Source organism: Sarcophilus harrisii, chromosome 4, assembly GCF_902635505.1.
Source record: "Sarcophilus harrisii chromosome 4, mSarHar1.11, whole genome shotgun sequence".
NCBI classification, from domain to species: Eukaryota; Metazoa; Chordata; class Mammalia; order Dasyuromorphia; family Dasyuridae; genus Sarcophilus; species Sarcophilus harrisii.
In genome coordinates this window covers 115,608,917-115,630,438 of record NC_045429.1, presented here as the reverse complement: position 1 = coordinate 115,630,438, position 21,522 = coordinate 115,608,917, and the positions used below count along the sequence as shown (strand labels likewise).

The following is a 21,522-nucleotide window of genomic DNA, read 5'->3' as shown; positions in this document are numbered from 1 at the left end:
TATTCTAACCTATCAAGATCTTTTTAGGTACTGACTATTAAGAATGTTTTCAATTTTCATTTGTTATTTTAATACTCAACAGCATTTTATTTTCCAAGTACATGTAAAGATAGTTTTCAACATTCATTTTTGGAAGACTTTGTGTTCCAAATTTTTCTCCTTCCCTCTCTTCCCTTCCCTCTTCTTAAAACAGAAAGCAAACTACTATCAGTTAAATATGTGCAATTCTTTTAAAAATATTTCCATATTTTTCATGTTGTGCAAGAAAAATCAGACCAAAGGGGAAAAAGTACACAAGAAAAAAAAGAAATAAACAAAAAGGTGAAAATACTATACTCCGATGTACTCTCAGTAGATGTGGATGGCATTTTTCATCCCCAGTCTACTGAAACTGTCTTGGATCACCACATTGCTGAGAAGAGCTAAATATATCATAGTTGATCATCATGTAATTTTGTTGTTACTATGTACAATGTTCTTTTGGTTCTGCTTACTTCATTCAACATTAGATTAAGTCTTTCTACCTTTTCTGAAATCAGCCTACTCATCATTCTCATCATTTCTTATAGAACAATACTATTCCATTACATTCATATACTATAACTTATTCAGCCATTCCTCAACTGTTTGGCAACCATACAATTTTCAGTTTCTCCCCACTACAAAAATACCCCGATCATTATATCACTAGAAAATCATTATTTGTTGTAGGATTAAATCAATGCTAAATTAGATTTAACCATTGTCATCTCAATTCCACTTAGTACCTTGTTTCAAGTTCTAGCCCATAACATCTCCTTGCAGGATCAGATCAATCATACTGAACCATGCTAAATTAAATAACTATTATCTCTATCAATTCCACTGTCTTAGTACCTTGTAAGAATTCTAACAACTGTTCAGCTAGCTTCCTCTAAGATCACCAATGGTATTAACTGCTAATCGATCATTTATTTCCAGTTCTTATCCTATTTTTCTATACTTTGTAATACCACTAACCACTTAACTGATCTTTCCTAGTTCTTTTCCTATGTCCTAAGCTTGCCCAATTCTATCCCCACTAGATTTTACTGAAGAATGAAAATAAAAAGTCTACTACTTTCTTATTTTACTGACTTACATTAGTATTAATATCTTGCTTCTTTTTCTCCTTGACACAGCAATTTTCTTATAATAAATGGTCTAAAAATGATATTTCAAGTAAGAATTTCTTTGAGGAAAAATTACTATTCTTAAATGACTGAACATCATGAAACAAATTTAAAGAATCTGAGATGTTTATCCCAACTTTGGGATCAAATTTAAGTAACAAAAATTTTAAATAATGGTGCTTATTAAAAAGTTAAAGCATAAGGAATTAATTTTTACAGATTTCCAATATCACTGCATTTTATATTAAAAAGTTATATTGGTCAATGAGTCTAATTACCACATACCTGGAAGGAGCTGTTGGATAAATAATTTTTATGTGCTGAAAAACTAAATCGTGATTTAAAACTTGGTTGATCCATCCTCTGAATCTTTGGCCAGAATCACCTAAAGATACACAAAGGGGAAGATTTTAAATATAAAGGCTGGAAACCAAAATTGTTCTACTGAAATGAATAAATATTTCTTGAACATGAATTTCCCTACTAAATACTTTATAAAATCATTAATTATTAGAGCAATCCTTACAAGATTATATTCACATTAAAAGTGACATATTACAAACGTTCTTCAATAAGCAGGAAAATGTATTTATTTTAAAAGGTAGATTTATATTATTTAAACATTTTCAAAATTTTCATGTTATACTAGTGGAGACTAAATAACAAAAACAAACAGAACTGCTAGTCTTAATTAGTAATGACCAGAAAATACCATGATTTTTTTCATGGTTTGATTATGAAATTGTGGATTTCTCATTTGCTAAATTTATCTTAGCAAATATATTAAAAGAAAATTTCTCCAAAAATATAAACTAAAAAAAATTGATTTTCTATTTGCTCAAGTTAAAATTTAAAAAAAAAAATCATTCCTCAGACTGGCAAAAAAATTCTTAAGAGTAACTAAAATTTGTGAAACCACTTAGTTATCACTTAGTTTCATTACTTGACTTTTTTCCCAAAACAATTCTATGGCATATTTTGATTTATTCATTTACAGAAACATAAATTTTGTTTTGATAAATTTGTTATAGACTATAAAACAATTAATATGCACTCTGGGGTGTAAAAAAATCAATTAAAAATTATCTTAATTCTCACAGTAGGTATTTGCAAGCAGAGCTTAAGACTTAATTAACTACAATCCAGGGGGACTAGGAATAGATGAAAAATAATTGAACTAGATAATCTCTAAGGTCTCTTCCAGCTTTATATCTATGATCTATGATTCTTAACTAAAAAACAGGATTTTAAGTATGTCAAATATATGAGTGCTAAATCACTGATTTTTATCTATATTGTTGGAATAGGACTAAAACAAATGCAATAACTTTAGGCATAGGATGGTTTTATTAAATCAAAGACTTAGAACTGGGGTTTTATCATCTATGACTCACAACAATGTGATATCATCATATTAGTATTACATTGGCAGCTAAAAATGGCATCCCCTCAAATGAATTTCAAAGTCAACTAATGACATTTCTTTATAGACACAGATACATATCAAAGTTAAAATATATATCATAGTAAACTTTCCAAACTAGTAAGTAAAATAATTCTTTACACATATTTCAGATGAATTAAAAAAAAAAAATTTAAAGAATCATATTTTAAATGTTTCATGATATTTAGATGGTAGTTTTAAATAAGTCAGTAAGAATTAAAAAACAATAACAACAGCAAATCTTAATAGTTGACATGGTGATATATATGAACTATAAACTCAATAAAGAAGAAATAGTATTAGACAATTAAGTCCATGAATCATGTGATCACTATTACTTGCTTAAGTTTATGTCCAACTATTGCTTTAAAAATCAAATTATATTTTTCAAAGAGCTACTTACACTGTCTAGTTAAATCTATTTTTAATTAGTCATGTTTTTTTATATTACATAAGTTATGGAACATAAGTATAACTCAGTGCAACATTAAAAACATTAACTGTACTAGACATTCAATTATAGCCACACCTAAAGTTCTAATTTTAGAAGACTATTACTATCATCATCATCATAATCTCAAAAATCTCTCCATGAGCAGCATCAAGATGAACTCAACCAACAATATACAAAAAGTTATCAATCAAAGGCTAATTTATGAAAATTTCACAAAATCACAGAATGTGGAGTTAGAAACATAGTACTTGGTACACAGTAGCTGCTTATTAAATGTTTATTGATCAATTGACTTCAAAAGTAATCCATGTATGAAAAGAATATCTATTATAACATATAACAAATGGGCATTTTAATTCTGTTTAAAGACCTTCTCTAAGAGTGGTACTAGTAACTTGCATTCCACTTCTTGATACTTCTAAATGTTAGAAAGATTGTGATTTTTGTTTTTTCTGATATCAAGCCCCAATGTACTTCTTTGCAATTTCAATCTATTGTCTTTCATTTGGGATTAAATAGAAAAAGTCCAATCTCTTTTCCACATGACAGACTTTCAAGTAATTAAAGACAACTATAATAAAATTACCATCACAGACTTAAGAGCTGAAAGGGATTTTAGGTCACTTAATAAAATCTATCATTGTATAGATGAGGAAAATGAATACTGTGAATTGATTTGCCCAAGTTCACATACATAGGAACTGGCAGAGCCAAGGGGGGTTGAGGGACAGGGAATGTGGCCCCATTTCTCTAGCCTCTGGCTCCAGATGATCTGGGCTCTCATTTCCCTAAGTCCTTTCACTCCAGCTCCCTTGCTCTAGAACGCTATTCACTATGTATATTATGTTGCCTCTCAGCACAGCCATTTAGAACATGTTCAGTTTCTTCAACCCATCTTCAGCAAGGACTCAGAACTTCATCATCCTAGAATGTGGACACTTTCCAGTTTATCAATGTTTTTAAACTATGGAACCCAGAACGGAATCTAATATTCCAGATGAAATCTTGTAAGGGAATACTACACTAAGCTTACTTCATTCCTATCCCCGGAAGCTGTGCCTCTCTTAATGCAGCCCAATGGCATTTTTTTGGTTAATTCATCACATTGCTGACTCATGATGAACTTACAGTCCACTAAACCCCACAGATCTATTTCAGGACTGCTGTCTAGCCAGGTCTCTTCCATTCTGTATTTGTGAATTCATTTTTGAATCCCACATCTTAACTTTATGTTGTATGAAAATTCAATCAGCATTACATGTATCATTTTACCAAGTTACTGAGAAATGTTAAATAGTAAAGGATCAAGAACAATTCCTGGGGGCACTCCACTAAAGACATCCTCCCATGGTGCCAATAAAACACTACTAATTAGTAAGTCTAGCCATCCAACTAGTTGTGAATCCATCTACCTGTATTATAATTTTATCCACTTATCTCCAGCTTCTTCCCAAGAATAGTATGAGATACTGATGAGAAACTCAGTAAAATCTAAGAAGGGAGCAGGAAAGGGTATAAGGTTTTTTTTTAAGTAAATACTATGTTCTGGGTACTTTATAAATATTGTATCATTTGATCCTCACAACCACACTGTGAGGTAGTTTCAGTTATACCAATAAGAATAAAATTGCCTCCTTATCTTAATATCTATAACTCCTCATTGATTGCCAGAGTTTGGGGCATATGTGTGTAGATAATTGTTTATGGTTTTTACTACTGTCTTTTCTTGGATTTTTCTAAGATATGGACTTATGAGTTTCTTAGCTATAATTCATAATCCTTCTTCATAGCTTTCGATGGTACATAATTTGGAGTCTATTCTTAAATAGACTTCTTCCTCTCCTAAAGACCTTTTGATAATAAATTTCAATATATCTAGCAAATAGATATACTACATCGCTCTATGAAGGATTTGTTTATAGAAAGAGTAGTTTATGATTGTAATTAATGATCAGCTTACTAGAAATTAAAGAAAAGTTATTCTTAAGGAACCCATATTTATTGATTAATATGATTTGTACAAGGAAACAGTAGAAACTATGTAAAGCATCACAACAAGCTATAAAAATTTAGTCCCTACTGAATAACCTAGCAAGGTTCTACTTGATGACTAGAATTATACATCAGAAACCCAGTATCTCATAAATTAAAAGATAACTGACCTCCAAAAGAGAAATCTCAAAATACTCTTGAGAATTCAGTTACCTGTTCTAGAATCAGATCATTATCACAGAATTGTAGCTAAAAATCATTCACACATAAAAATTTAAAAACATCTTTTATAGATGTCACTGTCAAACACTCAATCTCCAAACTTTTAAACAAAAGCTTTTAAAAGTATAGAGATCTAACAGAAAAACAAACAACAATAACAACAATAAGGATAATGTGAGGATAGTTTACCTCTCAGACCTGTGGAAAAGGAAGGAATTTATGACCAAAGAAGAACTAGAGATCACTATTGACTACAAAATAGAAAATTTTGATTATATCAAATTGAAAAGTTTTTGTACAAACATAACTAATGCAGGTAAGATTAGAAGGGAAACAATAAACTGGGAAAACATTTTTACAGTCAAAGGTTCTGATAAAGGCCTCATTTCCAAAATATATAGAGAATTGACTCTAATTTATAAGAAATCAAGCCATTCTCCAATTTATAAATGGTCAAAGGATATGAAAAGACAATTTTCAGATGATGAAATTGAAACTATTACCACTCAGATGAAAGAGTGTTCCAAATCACTATTGATCAGAGAAATGCAAATTAAGACAACTCTGAGATATCACTACACACCTGTCAGATTGGCTAGAATGACAGGGAAAGATAACGCGGACTGTTGGAGGGGATGTGGGAAAACAGAGACACTGACACATTGTTGGTGGAATTGTGAACACATCCAGCTATTCTGGAGAGCAATTTGGAACTATGTTCAAAAAGTTATCAAACTGTGCATACCCTTTGATCCAGCAGTGTTTCTACTGGGCTTATACCCCAAAGAGATACTAAAGAAGGGAAAGGGACCTGTATGTACCAAAATGTTTGTGGCAGCCCTCTTTGTAGTGGCCAGAAAATGGAAACTGAGTGGATGCCCATCAATCGGAGAATGGTTGAGTAAATTGTGGTATATGAATGTTATGGAATATTATTGTTCTGTAAGAAACGACCAGCAGGATGAATACAGAGAGGATTGGCGAGACTTACATGAACTGATGCTGAGTGAATGAGCAGAACCAGGAGATCATTATATACCTCAACAACGATACTGTATGAGGATGTATTCTGATGGAAATGGATTTCTTCGACAAAGAGAAGATCTAGCTCAGTTTCAATTGATCAAGGATGGACAGAAGCAGCTACACCCAAAAAAAGAACACTAGGAAATGAATGTAAACTGCTTGCGTTTTTGTTCTTCTTTCCCGGGTTATTTATACATTCTAAATCCAATTCTCCCTGAGCAACAAGAGAACTGTTCAGTTCTGTACACATATATTGTATCTAAGATCTACTGTAACCTATTTAACATGTATAGGACTGCTTGCCATCTAGGGGAGGGGGTGGAGGAAGGGATGGGAAAAATCGGAACAGAAGTGAGTGTAAGGGATAATGTTGTAAAAAATTACCCTGGCATGGGTTCTGTCAATAAAAAGTTATTAAAAAAATAAAATAAGGAAAATGTGGAAACAGGATGAGGATTATCATTCTTCTTATCCTGTCAGTTTCTGGAAAAGACTTAAACTTGTATTCAGTGACTTTACAGAAGATGGGTTTATATGACAATACTCTTATTTCATCTAATCTCCCAGTCTCTAAAGAGAATGGTAAATTTGCGACTTGCCTTAAGGCTGTTTGCATCTAAACTCCATTGAAAAGATACAAATGATGATAATTATTTTCTATTTAGCTTTAAAGACAGAATACTGGTCGAGTCCTGATTCTGTCACCTACTTATATGACCAACAGCCAGTCACATGATTTCTTTGAGTCTTAGTTTCCCTGTCTTTAAAATGAAGGAGTTTAATTACAAAAACTCTATCTAAGAGCACCACACTTTTCTATCCCCCACCTCTCGAATCTATAACACTTCTGGTATACTGGATCCACACTGGTCAAAGTCCTAGGAAGGAGAGACATGAAGTATTAAATAAAATGTCTACCTAACTGTTAAGGAACACTCATAAAATATAAAATAAAATAAAACAGAAACAGCAGTGGTTAAAACAAATTAATTTTTCATGAATTATACTTTTAGGTGAATTCCAAATATAATCAATAAAAATAATAAACTGCATAATAGTTGTATAATAGCTGGAGTCTCCCTCCAGCTATAATTTTCTTTTCTACTCAAAATTATTTCCTCAAAGAATTAAAATTAATACTTTAAAAGATAAGAAAGACAGTACGCCTCATTAATTTCCTTATGTTTATACACACCAAAATCCTATCAGGACAAAAATCAGTAAGAACAAACCAAAACCAGTTGAATGAATTTAAAAAAAATTCTCAGTAAAATATATTGTTTTCCATTTAAGAAAGGTTAAATATATGATAATGTATGTCCATGTCACTTTAAAGAGAGTTCTAATTTTGTTTTCAATGCATGCCTTAGTGGTAGGAAAGCTCAAATGAAACTGCATCAAACCTTACTTTCCACCTGTTTTCCTACAGATGACAAGTGAGGCCCAGTATCTGGTACCTTTCAAGTTTTTAACGAGCAAAAATGTGTCTATGAAAATCTCTTTTCCATTTTGGAAAAAAAAAAAACAAAATGCTACAAAGAAGAGATGCTTATACATTCACAAAGTGCACCTGGGAAGAATTATTCTCCATCACTGAACAGTAAAATAGAACCCTGTTATAATGGCTCATTTTTACACAAATTCAGATACACTATGAGCCAAACATTTGCTTTTCAAACCTAACTATGTATAATAAAATCCTAATATAATATGACTAGTCTCTAAAATGGATGTCAGTCCTGTTCCCCCAAAAGTAGCATTATTCAATTCAACAAGCATTTATTATAAATCTAGTATAAAAGAGCTCTACTATTGAATTGAAAAAAAAATCTTTGGAAAATTACCTTTATCAAACATAAAAAAATAATAAAAATCAAGAATATGTTACAAAGTCATAAAAAATGTAATTTTTTTTTTCAAATTACACATGAGCTAGGGGCAGAACTAAGATGTTGAAATAAAGGTAGGAACTTGCCCAAGTTCTCCCCCAAACTATTCCAAATTGCTTTAAATAATGACTCTAAACAAATTTTAGAGCATCAGAACACCCAAAAAGATGGAGGACTACATTTTCCAGCCAAAGGCAACTTTTCAGGCTCAGCTGAAAAGCTCTGTGACACGGGATGGGAATCCAACAGACAATCCCACTGCAGGGCACTCTAATGTAGCCCCACCTCTAGCTCCTGTTCCAGCTCAGTTCAGCCTCGACCTCTGAATCAGCAGCAGTGTTGTGGCTTCCAGACCTCTCAGCCTAGAGACACGGAAGAGTAGCTAGGGTCCAGGATTGGAGGCCAGAGCCCAATCCCAGCACAGTACCAGTCTGGCCCCAAGCATCAGTGAGGTAGTAGCTCTGAATTAGCAATAGTGCTGGAGGCTTCTGGACCTCTCCCCTGGGAACATCAGAGAGGATTCAGAGAGTCAGTGGAGAGAGTCTATGGTAAGGAGGTAGAAGTCTGGTGTGTGGTCCCAGCAAAGCTTGGGTCAGCGGAACCCACCAGCACACTAGATCTTACCACTACTGTGGGGCGGGGACACATCTAATATCTCCAGGGAAGAAAAGAAGGCTTGGGGTCTGATTCCTGGAAGGATCTCTGAAAACATCTGCACAAACTCTCTTAACAGAGTTAAACAGAGTTAAAAGCCAAGAAAAATGAACAGAAAACAAAAAATTTTCTGACTACTGAAAGTTATTATGGTGACAAGAAGGATCAAAACACACTCAGAATATAACAAAGTCAAAGCTCCTACATCCAAAGCCTCTTATTAAAAAAAAAAAAAAAAAAAAAAAAAAAAAAAAAGAACAATTTCCTCAGAAAGGGATTTTGAAAATCAAGGAAGAGAGATAGAGAAAAAAATCAGGAAAGAATTTAGAGAGATGCAAAAAGAAATACAAAAAGCTAGTGAAAAGAATGCCTTAAAAAGCAAAATTGGTCAATTGGGAAAGGAAATACAAAAAATCACTGAGGAAAATAATTCCTTAAAAAATTGAATTGAGCAAATGGAAGCTAATGACTATGAGAAATCAAGATACAATAAAGCAAACTCCCTCCCCCCAAAAAAAGAGAAAATAGAAAAAAAATGTGAAATATCTCATTGGAAAAACAACTAACCTGGAAAATAGATAAAGGAGAGATAATTTTAAAATTATTAATCTACCTGAAAATCACAATCAAAAAAAGAGCCTGGACATCATCTTTCAAGAAATTATTAAGGAAAATTGTCTTGATATTTTAGAACTAGAGGATAAAATAGAAATTAAAAGAATCCAGTCATCATTTCCTGAAAGAGATCCTAAAATAAAAACTCCCAGAAATATGATAGCCAAATTCCAGAACTCCCATGTCAAGGAGAAAATACTGCAAGTATCCAGAAAGCAACAATTCAAGTATAATGGAGCCACAGTCAGGATAACACAAGATTTAGCAGCTTCAACTTTAAAGGGCTAGGAATATGACATTCTGGAAAGCAATAGAGCTAGGATTGCAACCAGGAATCACCTACCCAGCAAAACTGAATATAATCATTTAGAGGAAAAGATGGCCAATTCAATGAAACAGGATTTTCAAGCATTTGTGATGAAAAGGCCAGAGTTGAATGCAAAGTCTGATTTTCAAATACATGACTTTGGAGAAGCATAAGGAGGTAATCAGGAAAGTGATATCATAAGTGGCTTAATAAAATGTATCTGTTTACATTTCCTTCATGGGAGGATTTACTATAACTCATTATTATGATAGTTAGAAAGAATATATATAGACAAAGGGCACAGGTTTGATTTGAATATGAAGGGATAAAATCTTTTCAAAAAATGATGAAATTAAGAGAAGAGTATACCGGGAGAAAGGGAAAGGGAGAAATGGAATGATGCAAATTATCTGCCATTTAAAAAGAGGCAAAAAAATAGCTTTTACATGGAAAGGAAAAGGGTGTAAAGAGAGTAAGTGAGTGGACTTTATGCTCATTAGAATTGGCTCAAACAGAAAATAACATACAAACTCAATAGGGGTATAGAAATCTATCTTAACTTGCAGGAAAACATGGATATGGGAAGAAGGAGAGGATGAAAAAAGAGAGGATACTTTGGGGAAGGGAGTGGTCTACAGCAAAATACTTTTGAGGAGGGACAGGATGAAAGGAAAGAATAAATTGGGGGAATAAAATTAGCAATTATAATTGTAAAAAAAAATAGAAGTGAGTTTCTCTGATGGGATATTATTATTATCAGGGAAATGATGAGCAGGATGCTCTCAGGGGGAAAAGCAAACAAACAAATAAACAAACAAACCTGGAAAGTCCTCTCTGAACAAAGTTTTGAATGTAATTGGGAAAAATATTAAATAAATTAATTTTAAAAATTACACATGAGAAATGAGTAGGGCCAGGAGATAATTATATACCTCAACAACAATACTATATGATAACCAATTCTGATGGACCTGGCTATCCTCAGCAATGAGATGAACCAATCAGTTCCAATGGAGCAGTAATGAACTGAACCAGCTACACCCAGCGAAAGAACTCTGGGAGATGATTAAAAACCATTATATTGAATTCCCAATCCCTATATTTTTGCCCACCTGCATTTTTAATTTCCTTCACAGGCTAATTGTACAATATTTCAGAGTCCGATTCTTTTTGTACAGCAAAATAACGGTTTGATCATATATACTTATTGTGTATCTAATTTATATTTTAATATATTTAACATCTACTAGTCATCCTGCCATCTGGGGGAGGGGGTGGGAAGGAGGGGAAAAATTGGAATAAGAGGTTTGGCAATTGTCAATGCTGTAAAGTTACCCATATATATAACCTGTAAATAAAAGGCTATTAAAATTTTAAAAAAAATTACACATGAGCAATGTCATTTGAATAAAGGTAGGAAAGGAGAAAAATAAGACTTGGAGTACTTTTAAAAGGTTTTTTTTTTTAAACCAAACATGATCATTTTAGTTTTTCTAACTAATTAGATATGACATTTTTAACCATTATTTTTACAAGCTTAAAACTATGGAATCATCTTCAGCTCTATCCTCTTATTTTGTTCCCTCATCCAATCACAAAATCCAATGAGTTTTTTTCCTAAAATGATCCATCTTATCCATTCTTTTGATATCTTTGATACCAACTTAGGTTCATATAATCTCAAGACTTTCAATAGTCTACCTGCAATTTCCTCTTTTAATCTTTCCCTATTACCTTTCCCAAAGCCCTAATTCATCCCACATGTGCCATAAAAACTAATCTTCCAACATCCCTCATAATTTCTCCACTGAAAAAATTTCAAAGGATACCTGCTGCCTACAGGATAATGTCTCAAATCCCCTAAATCATAATTCAAGGCAAAATTTGATGTTTTCTACAGGAAGCAATGTGAAATGACATGCACAGAAATGAGACTGGATTCAGAGTCCCTCCAATTTTATGGCTTTCCTTTCCCTGTCTGTAAAACAAAGAGGGTTAGATTAAATGATTAATTAGACAATGATTAGGCTAGATTAAATTTAGGGTTTATAAATTAAATACATTAAAGTTTGCCTAAAATTCAGAATAAATCCCAGTTTCTTTGAAAAGGATTTCCTACTTCAACAAAATCAACTCTTTTGTCTCTTAACTATGGCAATTAATTATCCATTCATTTGATAATCATGTATATGTACCAGAAGAATCTGATATTAATTTCACCAGCAAGGGAATGTCTTTTGTCAACTCTAGAATACTTGGAAATAGGATCAATAAGAGTCAGAAGCAGGAATTGTATCTATGCTTTACAACTTTAGATCCAGTACTCAACCCACTATGTCATCTTTTGTATGATGATTAACACGTTATAAAACAACAATTTGTTGTCATCTTCAACCGTAAGACCTTGATAAATGCAATAATAAGTTTTACATATTGATTTTTCCCCCTCTAGACCATAATGGTCTTGAAAAGTAGTCTGAATTTGGGAAACCTTTAAGAGCTAAGTTCCAGATCTAGGGTAGATCAATTAACCTCACTGGGCCTCAGTTTTTTTCATATCCAAAATGATGGACTAGATGATTTTAAATGTCCTTTTCAAATGTGACTTTCTATTTTACATTTTGTGCAAACTTCCAAAATACATAATAACTCATTTCTATATTTCTCTGTTTCATGATTTACAAAGTACTCTGCTTACAAGAAAATCTTAAAGGTACAGTCATTTAGTTCAACCTTTTGTTTTATATATGGAAAATATATGCAAGAGGCTTGACCTCAGACCACATGCAAATGATAAGTTTTTTAAAAATTCTCTTCATCCCCAATTCATTTGTCCTTTCCCTTGTACAATACGGCTTCTCCAAAACATTGAAAAGTCCAAATAATCCTTATATTTAACTTGAAAGGCAAATGAAAATGTTTTAAATAAAGGTAACAATGCCATCAGTTTCAAAATATGGTTGAAACTGTAAGTGAAAGCTGTTGATGGAAGACAGCATTAATCAATCAATAATAACACTTATTAAGCATCTACTATGTACCAGGGACTGTATGAACACAGGATATAAAAAGAGGTAAAAGATTGTCCCTGTCCTTTAAAAAGAGGTGACAGGCTCTTAAGTCAGAGGAGAGAACAAGGTGAGGAAACTTTGTATCCGATGAAGGCTCTTAAGTCAGAGGAGAGAACAAGGTGAGGAAACTTTGTATCGGATGAAACCAAAGGGAAAATATTCTGCAACTTAAATCTTCAAAAGAATTGCCAAGCTTTCAGAGAGATGGAGCACCGGAGCTGCAAAGGAGAGAGTTCAAATCCAGATCCAGAAATTTACCCATTTGAAAATCCTTGCTAGGCAAGTCATTTAATCTCAAATCCCTCGATTAAAATGGCACATAAATGCTAGTTATGATTATTCTAAAGCATTTGCGCTAGTCACGGTCACACAGCTGATGTAAATCAACGGCTGGACTCGAAGTTTGGTATTCCTAAATTTCATTGCCAAGACTCTACTGCTTCCCAGGAGAGTCAATAGATGCTGAAGAGAAACTTGTGCTACCACTGCGACCTTGGACAAAGCACTAGTGCCTGTTTCCTAGAACCCTAAATCCGATGGGGTTGCCACGGGTGATGACAGTGAAGGCTGGGGAAGGGGAAATGAGATGGAGGACGATGAGGGGTGGGGGAAGGGGGCACGAGGCCTAGCGCCATGGGGCCCAGACCGTGACCCGCACGCGCCTCTCCAGCCGAAGCTCGGCCAGCAGGCCCCGCGCTTTTCAGGCTTGGAGGGGAGGGGATCCTGGAGACGACCCCTCCACCCACGTCGCAAAAAAAACGACGCATAAATCCGTAATCCACCTGAACCGTGCAGCATGATCAGAGAGGCGCTGTGTTGCCCCGCCGGGGCCACCACATATCGCCGAAGTCGCGCCGAGGTCCCGGCCACCGCCGCCATAATCATCCAATCTCCTCCTCTCCCTTCCTTCTCCACTTCGCGTTTGTCTACGTCTGTCTCGCGCACGCACGCACAGCAGCGGGCCGCGTTCCCGACGTCGGGAGCGCGTGCGAGGAGGTCCGAGCCCGCGCCCGCAGTTCAGAGCGAGCTCAGGGCTTAGGTTTAAGCTAATCTTCTGTATTAAGGGAGTTTTCAAGGTCAACCTCCTCCTTGTGTAGATGAGGAGAGGGAGGAGTAGGAAATACCGGTGCTCGTGTTTGAAATGCAATCTTCTAACTCAGGATTAGGGTGTAACGGAGAAATGGGGGATCTGAAGATCCCGGAGGAAAGGCCGGGCCGCGAATCTACCAGTTTGCATTTCCCCGGGGAATTCACTTTGACTTGCCCAGACCTCCTCTCCGTATCTGGGAACTAGAGGTTGAACTTGATTATCTAAGGTTCTGACAAGACCCGGATCTATGAGCTCTAGACTTGGAACAGATATTTTCAAATCCTCATGGGGTCAAGAAGTATTTATTAAGCTCCTCTTCTGTGCTAAGCCCCGGAATATAGAGAAAGGCCAGAGTGTACCTGCCCTCGCGGGGCTCACAATCTGATAGAGCGTAGAGAACATGAACACAAGATCAATCAACTATCTTCAAATAATCTTCCTACTGGTAGGAGGACCAGGTAGTGGTCATAGAAGTAGTAGCAGCTTTGGGATCTCGCAAGCCAGAAACAGTAGAAATGGCAGAAATTTAAAAATAAAAACAACTGTTCTCCCTTCAAATAGAGTATATAATATTTTTGTTTGAATGTTTTATACTTAACTAAAAAATATGAAGATGTTTTGTCTTGTGAAAATGTGAGGGGGAAATATATTACATATTTGGAGGCAGATTATTACTGCCCATAAGATGTAATGTACTATTTCCACAGACCATTGAGTGTGTCAATGTAATACATTTATTAATGAATATCAGTATTGTTGTTGACTAGATTATCACGTAGCACAATGCTTTGTATTGGGCCCAGTTCTGGAAATACAAAATAGACAAACAAATAAAAACTACTTCCTCTCAAAGATTATTCCCTCATTAATGAAAAAAAAATCAAATGATGGTGGCTTAGCTGTACCAGATCTAAAATTATATTATAGAGCAGCAGTTACCAAAACTATTTGGTATTGGCTAAGGAATAGATTAGTTGATCAGTGGAATAGATTAGGTTCAAGGGATAAAACAGTCAACAAAATAGCAACCTAGTCTTTGACAAACCCAAAAGATCCCACTTTTGGGATAAGAACTTACTGTTTGATAAAATTGCTGGGAAAATTGGAAACTAATATGGAGAAACTAGGCATTAATCCAATTAACGCCCAACCAAGATAAGGTCAAAATGGGTTCAGACCTAGGCATAAAGAATGAAATTATTAATAAATTAGAGGAACACAGGAAGTTTACCTCGACCTGTGGAAGGGAAGGTCTTTATGACCAAAGCAGAAAGAGATCATTACTGATCACAAAATGAAAATTTCGATTATAAAACTGAAAAAGTTTTTGTACAAAACAAAACTAATGCAGACAAGATTAGAAGGGAAGCAAAAACTGGGAAAATATTTTACAGTCGGTTCTGATAAAGGCCTCATTTCCAAAATATTGAAATTCCTAATTTATAAAAAATCGTTTCTCCAATTGAAAAATGGTCGGATATGAACAGACAACTCAGATGAAGAAAGAAACTATTTCTAGTCAAGAAAAGATGCTCCAAGTCATTAATTTAATCAGAGAAATCAAATTAAGACAACTCTAAATACCATACACACCTGCGATTGGCTAAGAACAGGAAAAAAATAATTGTTGGGGAGGAAAACGGGACATTGATGCATTGTTTGGGGGAACAATCCAACCATTTTGGAGAGTATTTGGAAATGTCAAAAGTTATCAATGGCATACCCTTTATCCACAGTGTTACTACTGGGATTATATCCCAAAGGTTATAAAGAAGGAAAGGGACCTGTTGTCCGAATGTTTGTGGGGCCCTTTTGTATGGTTGAAACTGAAACTGAATGGTTCCATCAGTTGGAAATGGTTGAATAAATTGTTAAAAAAATTAGGAATATTACTGTTCTGTAAGAAATGACCAACAGGATAATTTCAGAAAGGCCTGGAGAGACTTTAATGAACTGATGCTGAGTGAAATGAGCAGGACCAGGAGATCTTATAATTCAACAACAATATAGATGATGACCAGTTCTGATGGATCAGGCCATCCTCAAACGAACCAAACATTTCTAATGGAGCAGTAATGAACTGAACTAGCTATGCCCAGAAAAAGAACTCTGGGAATGACTAAAACCATTACATTGAATTCCCAATCCCTATATTTTGCACACCCGCATTTTTGATTTCCTTCACAAGTAATTGTACAATATTTCAGAGTCTGATTTTTCTCTACAGCAAAATAAGTTTTGGTCATATACTTATTGTGTATCTATTTTATATTTTAAATATTTAACATCTACTTATCCCCATCTAGGGAGGGGTGGGGGGTAAGAGGTGAAAAATTGGAACAAGAGGTTTGGCAATTGTTAATGCTGTAAAGTTACCCATGTATATGTCCTGTAAATAAAAGGCTATTAAATTTAAAAAAAAAAAAAAAAAAAAAAGATTATTCCCTCATGGGGGAAGAAGGTTTAGGGACAGGAAACCACAAAAGATTCAATATACACATGGTGAAATAAATATACGGCATGATCAAAAATCTTAGGAAACAAAAATCTTGTATTTGTTTTTGGTTTTGTATTTTTTTTTTTTTTTTTTTTTTTAGTTTGGGACCTATTTGGGATTTTCTTATCAGAAATACTGGAGTAGTTTTCCATTTTCTTATCCAGCTATTTTACAGATAAGGAACCAAAGTAAACATGGGTAAGTGACTTGCCCATGGTCACACAACTATTTGTTGTCTTTTGCGATTCTGGTTGTACTTCTCTCTAGCTTATCAATGTCCTTGAACAGTGGTCCCTAAAATAGATCACAGTATTCCAAATAAGGTCCAATGAGAGTATAGTGCAGCGAAAGTATTATCTCTCTGTTAGTGAAAACTATTTGAACTCAGCAAAATGAGTCTTCCTGACCCATTAGCTCTAGCACTATGGTATTCTTGAGCTTAATCCAAAAAGTTTTTGTTGGTCCTTGGATGAAAGATAATTTCCAGTGCAGCTAGGTCCTGCTTTTCAGAACTTATTTAAGTTGAAAAAGCTACAAACCAAAACTAAAGTAGAGGGAGATTTGATGTCTGACTTTCTAGTCTTTGATTATGCATTTAATGCAGCCTTTGAAGCTAAGGTGCTACTTGTATTAATTTTGGTTTAACAATTTACCCAAATAAAACAAAGGTTCTCTACCAGTCAGCATTACACTATCCATATATAGAACCACTGGTTATAACAAATGGAGAAAATTTGAATTTTGTAGATAAGTTCACTTACTTTCCAGGTATGTCTAGAGATGATGAGATTGGCACATTGCCAGAGCTAGCTAAATGTTTGAGAAGCTCTGAATTAAGTATGTAACATAAGAAGGAGTGGGCTGCTTACCAGACTGAAGATCTATGGAGTTGTCATGCTGTTCTAATTGTTGTATACCTGTGAGATGTGAATAGTATGCCAATACCATATCAGGAAACAGAATTCCTTCCATCTGAATTGTCTTAGGAAGATCCTGAAGATAAGGTACCAGACACTAAGATTCTTTTTAAAGCTAAACTACCAAGCATTCATACTCTACTGCAAAGAGCACAACTCCAATGGGCTGGCCCCATTGTTCAAATGTCAAACATATGTTTGCCTAAAGACTATTTTATGGAGAACTCACACAAAGCAAGTGCTCAATGAAGGCTGGAAGAAGCAATACAAAGACATTCTTAAGGTTTCTTTGAAAAACTTTGAAATTGTTTGTCAGACATGGGAGATATTTGCACAGGACTACCCATCATGGTGTGCCCCACATCAAAGAAGCTGCCATGTTTTACGATCAGAAAAGATCTGCAGTAGCTCAAAAGAAACATGAAATGCAAAATTAGAGAAATTTCCATTCCAAAGGTTCACATGGACTATTAGTGCCTGATCTGTGATAGAGCTTTCCAAGCTTGTATTGATCTGATCAACCACAATCCAACACTTGACCACAAAATAGGGATGTCATTTTGGTCTTCAAAGACAAAAGACGACAATCAACCAAATGCTTCAAATTTCTTGATCAGCTCAAATCTTTCATTAGAGCATTTCTTTTTAGAAGGAATAAGAACCTTTATCTGGTTTTGTGTTTCAAGTATGATATCATACCAAAAATGATGTGGACTAACTTCATTTTTCCCAAGGAGCAGGACATATCAGAAAATCTCTTTATAGAGTACCCAGTGTATAGTATTCTTGAACTCAAAAACTTTGACTTGTAATTACCAATGAGTTAAGTTTTTTAAATTGATGCATGTATTGACATATTAAAATACATCAATAATTGTGCCATCTACTTCATAGGACTGTTGTAAGTTTGTATATCTTAAATTATCACTAATTTATTGATTATGACCCCCCCTTATACATAATACCACCATTATTTTTCAAGTACAGGATGTTCCTAAAAATCTCACATAAGTGTCAATGAGGGTAAACCTAAACACTTTACATGCCAAAGCTAAGATTAGAAAATAACCTCCAACAATTTTTATTAAAAGAATCACAAGAAACATTACAGGCTTTAAGCTCGGTGCTCTTGATATAGTTCTTTTCTTCTTCTACTACCTTTCCCAAGGCTCACAACTTCCAGTTTTTGAAGTTTTGCCCAGAACTTTCTGTGTTCCTCACTTGAAATTGCCAGCTGACAACTCCATCTTCAACACTTCCTCGATTTGCTATCATAACCAAATGAGCACCTGTCCAAGCAAACTAAGAAGTAGGAGGACCTGTGTCAAGAGCTCCCTGGATTGTGGTAAATTCTCAGTTTCAGCTGGAACTTGAGCTTTTCCAGATTTAGGAGCATTTATAGAATAGAGTGTTCAAAACTGAACTGGATTTTCCCAGTTCTGTTTTAATTCATGGATGTGGCCTTTTCAAGGGGAATCTGTTGCAGATGACTTGGATGCTTGATTATTTGTTGCCTGTATTCTCATCTTAATCTATTCATAGTATAAAGTGAAGGTTTTGCAATTACTATGCTGTATTTAGAGAAATGCCATCTGGGAAGTGAGCAATTGACAAAAAAAAAAAAAAAAAAAGTACTTTTCATTCAGTGTTCAAGTTTAATTGTCTCGCCATAGTTGTTTGGAGTTTTGTAGCCTTGACCTGGTGATCTCGTGGAAAATCTTCTTGGCAGGATTTTATTTAAACATTCTGATGCATCTCTTAACTTCTTTGTTACTGTTATATGCTTACTTTCACTGGAACCATGTGAAGAGTTTAATTTTTTGCCTCCTCTTGTGTTTATTTGGTGTTGTCTAGGTGCAAATCAAGAAAAGCAAGTGAAAACAGAAACTTACTATTTTATTCCCAAGCTATGATGGGATCTAGAGAATGAATGGCATGTTTAGGATTTTGTAGTGCCATAAAATGCTTGGCAGTGCTTCAGGGCACACCTGGTAGGCTTTAGAAAAAAAAAAAACTCATGAAATCTTAGCCTTATAAATTAGTATGTTAGTGCTTTGAAAATGATTTTTTATTAAATGAATGAAACAGCATTGGTAGTATGGGCAATATGATTCTCATATGTGTGCTTTATTTCCTAAGTGTGGCTTTTCTTACTCTTGATTATCCTGACCTGTGGTTCCTAGGAAAGTTAAATATTAAATTTCCACTTTTCCATTGGATAAATAAGGAAATTTTGCATATTTGGTGATTAAAAATTAATTTTTGATTTGTTATCCATTGTTGCAAAATATTCACCCAACTTTATTAAATTCTTCTAGTAGCTTCACCACTTATGAAAATACCATTAACTACCAAATCATCTTTCTCTTTTTCCATATCTTTCAATCACACAAATTTTGAGAGTTGAAAGGTACCAGCACAATCCTCTGGTCCAATCCCTACAGCAAAGGAATAGCTGCTATAATGTACCAAATGACTGTCTATTCTTTGCTTAATGGCTCCAAAAAGGGAAATCCACCACATCACTATACAGCCCTTCCCTTTTGGACAACTCTAAATGTTAAGAAACCCCCAACATTGGTCTCTGATTTTTATCCACTACTCCTAATTCTGCCATCTAGGGCCCCAAAAAAAGAGTATAATTACTCCCTCACATGGCATCCCTTCACATACTTGAACACAACCATGATAATATTCCACCAAATTGTCTTTTTTCCAAACTAAATGTGTCCATTTCCTTCAACCAATCTTTATATGGCATGGATTTAAGGTCTTTTGTTATTCTGGTTGTACTTCTCTCTAGCTTATTAATGTCCTTGAACAGTGGTCCCTAAAATAGATCACAGTATTCAAAATAAGGTCCAATGAGAGTATAGTACAGTGAAACTATTATCTCTTTGTTAGTGAAAACTATTTTCTTCTCCAATAGATTTTCCCTATCTCATTATCCCCAAGTTCCTACTCATCTTCAAATTCTTCTAATCTACAGCCTACAAACATGGTCAAGTTTCCTCCATCCTCACAAAAACTTCACTTGATATCTATACCATTAGCTATTATTCCATATCTCATCTCCCTTTTGTGAATGAGCTTCTTAGAAAGTTATGTTTAATTGATGCTTCCTCTTCCCTTCTTCTTATTCTTTTAAACAACTTACAGTTTGGCTTCCTATTTCAAGATTAAATGGAAATTAGTCACTTTAAAGTTAGTAAAGATCTCTTAGCTTCTTTTGACTTTCAGAATGGAAAAGAATAAGCATCTCACTAAAGGCAGCAAAAAAAGGAGCCAAGAAGAAAGTGATTGATCCATTTTTGGAGAAAGATTGGTATAACGCCAAAACACCAGCTATGTGGAACATAGTCAGCATTGGCAAAACACAGGTTACAAAGACTAAAGAAATGGCAATTGCCTTTGGTTGTCTCAGATATTGAAGTTAGCCTGACGAATCTGCAGAAGGATGAGATTCCTTTTCATAAGTACTGATGATGTTCAGGTTAAAAATTATTTGACTAATTTCTATCTTTCCCAGGACAAAATATATTCCAGTCAACCATAATTGAATCTCTTGTTTATATCAAAACTACTGATTGTTATTTGCTCTGCTTTTTTGGTTGTTTTTACCAAAAAGTGCAAGAAGCAGATCCAAAAGAATTCTTATTATGCCCAACACCAACAAATTCATCAAATATGTAAAAAAATGAAAAAAATCATGATATAGGAGATGCAGACAAATGACTTTAAAGAATCAGTAAACTTATTCAAAACAGAATTGAAAACTTGTCAATTCAAAAAGTCAAGATTCTTAAGAAGCCCAGATTTGAATCAGGAAAATCAAGGGAAATGCATGGTGAAGGTGGTGACTCCAAAAAAATCTTTAAGAGATGAAACAAGTATAAAAGTGGAAACAACTGATGGATATGAACCACCAACTCAAAAATCTGTTTAAACAAGAATTTTTAAAGGTTAAAAAAATAAAAAAAAAAAATTTGGTAGTAGTTTGTTTTTTCTTTAATCCCATAAATCAAAAAGGCAGTAATATTTGGGTGTAGAAAGTTTTCTCATAAATGTGATAAGCAAATAGCTTGATCTTACCAATGTAATTTTGTGATTGCTTTGTAAACAAACATTTTATAAAATGAAAAGGAAAAAAAGTCTCTTAATTTCTAGATCTAATGATCTTTTCTCAATCTTTA

The 21,522-nt window shown here is 34.3% G+C and overlaps 1 protein-coding gene and 1 pseudogene across 1 annotated transcript in view; one reads left to right on the top strand and one right to left on the bottom strand.

Annotated features, from left to right (window-relative positions):
* The window catches only part of LYPLAL1 (lysophospholipase like 1), a 43,386-nt gene extending 29,642 nt beyond the window's left edge, over positions 1–13,744 (bottom strand). The window contains exons 1-2 of the mRNA XM_003767716.4: positions 13,608–13,744; positions 1,437–1,536 (exon numbers count right to left, since the gene is read on the bottom strand). Of these exons, the coding sequence (XP_003767764.2) occupies positions 1,437–1,536; positions 13,608–13,710 (203 nt within the window). The 5' untranslated portion in view covers positions 13,711–13,744. The remainder of the gene's footprint in view (positions 1–1,436; positions 1,537–13,607) is intronic.
* A 6,826-nt stretch (positions 13,745–20,570) lies between these two features.
* Positions 20,571–21,275, top strand: LOC111720435 (annotated as a pseudogene).
* Positions 21,276–21,522: the final 247 nt, after the last annotated feature.